General features: G+C 34.8%; 1 protein-coding gene across 1 annotated transcript in view; it reads left to right on the forward strand.

Moving 5' to 3' along the window:
- The window catches only part of XRN2 (5'-3' exoribonuclease 2), an 84,054-nt gene that overhangs the window by 53,720 nt on the left and 28,328 nt on the right, over positions 1-2,006 (forward strand). Inside the window, exon 23 of the mRNA XM_012657204.1 lies at positions 534-652. Within this exon, the coding sequence (XP_012512658.1) occupies positions 534-652 (119 nt within the window). The remainder of the gene's footprint in view (positions 1-533; positions 653-2,006) is intronic.

Raw genomic sequence — 2,006 nt, forward strand, 5'->3', positions numbered from 1 at the left:
GAAGGGCTAGTTTCTGCTATCTGGAAAACTTACTTATACCTCAGTTCTTCAGTGCAGACAGCCTTTCCTATTGAGTAAAAATAACGTAAAATGTAATGTGACTGTTCAGGATAAAAATCAACAAATTTACTCATTTGTTATTATCTAATGACTAATCTTGATAGCAGAGCTTAATTGCCATTTTGTCCAGTCTAGGCAAGACTAAAGCAAATACATCTCAGGTATTCAAAAATTTGGTAAAAGCCTGCTAATCCTGCATCCTCCTGTCCCACCCATTTTTATTTCTCTTCTCATGAAATATTTTAGATTTTACTTAGATTTCTTATTGTGAAATACAAGCATATTTATTTCCTATCTTTAATGGATTTAGGTAGTAACTGATTGCCATTCTAGCAGGACTTTGATTTAAAGAAAACTATTATGAGTTTGGAAAATTTTCCTGGATTAGTTGCTTTCATTTATCGTTACACATAATTTTTTAATCTTTACACATAATTTGTCCTGACTCTTTGTCTTTGTGCTCTTTTGTTAAGGCTGGAGTATAGAATTGAAAGGCATGCTCCTAAGCCCATCACAAACAATCTGGCTCTGACAGATTTGATGTGGACACTGGGGTCTCTGGCTTACATTGAAGCATTGGCGCTTCAGGCCAGTTAATTCCACAGCCCACTCCTTGGATTGTCACATGTTTGCTTGTGTGCCTTAATTTGTTCTGCATATTTTCAAGAGTCTTCCTGCCTAGCTCTCTAGAAATAGTTAATTCTACTTAACTTTCTAATTAGGATAGAGAGGCTTGTTCAAAGGAGAGTTATAACATTAATGGACAGATTCTGGAATTTTTGTTTGGATGATGATTTTGTTGGTTGGTTAGTTGTTTATTTCTGAGCCTGAATGAGCCTTTGGTATTTGGTACTCACTATGTTCACAGTATTTTTAAATTTATGAAGCAAATCCTAGATCTAGGAACATACTCAGATGTATGTTGAAAATAAACTTCATAACAAAATTGATTTAAGTTAATTTTCTAAAGATCCGTGAAAGACCAAAGTTAACTTCATATGAGATAATTTTCAGTGTGTTCTCTGAGAAGTAACGTTGAAGCTGTGATCCAGTTTACTGCACTTTTTTGTGTTTTTTAGGGCTTGTTTTGCATCCCAGTGTTAATATTTGTGTTATAAACAAAAATCTGAAAATGCAGCCTTAAGTGTCACTTGCCAGTTATTTCTATTTTGACTCCTGGCATTTTTTTCCTTTCCTATTTGGATACATCCAGTATCCTATTACACATTGAAAAAAGTGTTTCCTCAGGTTGAGTGTAAGTCACTTCTTCTCATTACATGCAGTCTTATCTCTATTATACAAGTTATTGAAGTATCTTAAGTTCATAGATGGACATTTAGAGAATACAGTCAGCTCTGACCTAGGAGATCATTTTCTTCCCGATTCTGATTTCATAAATCATTCAGCGTATTAGTAGTTTAACTTTGAATTTTCCTCATCTTGCTCTTCCTCCACCGTTATAGTTTTTCTAGACATGGTATTGTCCAAATAAATCTTTGTTAACTTTAAATATATAAAACCTGGGTATGATTTTAAAATTATAGAAAAGTTATCTTCTAGGTTTATTCACGTAGAGGGGTAGGTGTAAACACACACACATACACACTCTTACTTTTGCTTTTTCAAAGGCCTGTCATAATATGGCAGAGCTATAGCTCTGTGCCTCAGTCCTCAGGACCTCCTCACTACCCATACTGGTCCCTTTAGTATCCCTTTGACCTCTGCTCCTTCACATTGTTTAGAATGCTCTTCCCTTCTTTTCTCTGCCTGCCTCTGGCTTGCCCTTCAGTGCTTGTCTTCTAAAACATAACTTATAATTTATATAATTTTTTATGTAATTTTCTGCAGTAGCATTGTTAGGTTTTTCATTTTTCTCTCATAGCGCCTAGCATAGTGCAAAAGCCTTATAAAAGATCAGTTGTTCATAGTGTTGGAACCAGTATTTG

Source organism: Propithecus coquereli, unplaced genomic scaffold (genome assembly GCF_000956105.1).
Source record: "Propithecus coquereli isolate 6110/MARCELLA unplaced genomic scaffold, Pcoq_1.0 Scaffold533, whole genome shotgun sequence".
In the NCBI taxonomy this organism is placed as follows: Eukaryota; Metazoa; Chordata; class Mammalia; order Primates; family Indriidae; genus Propithecus; species Propithecus coquereli.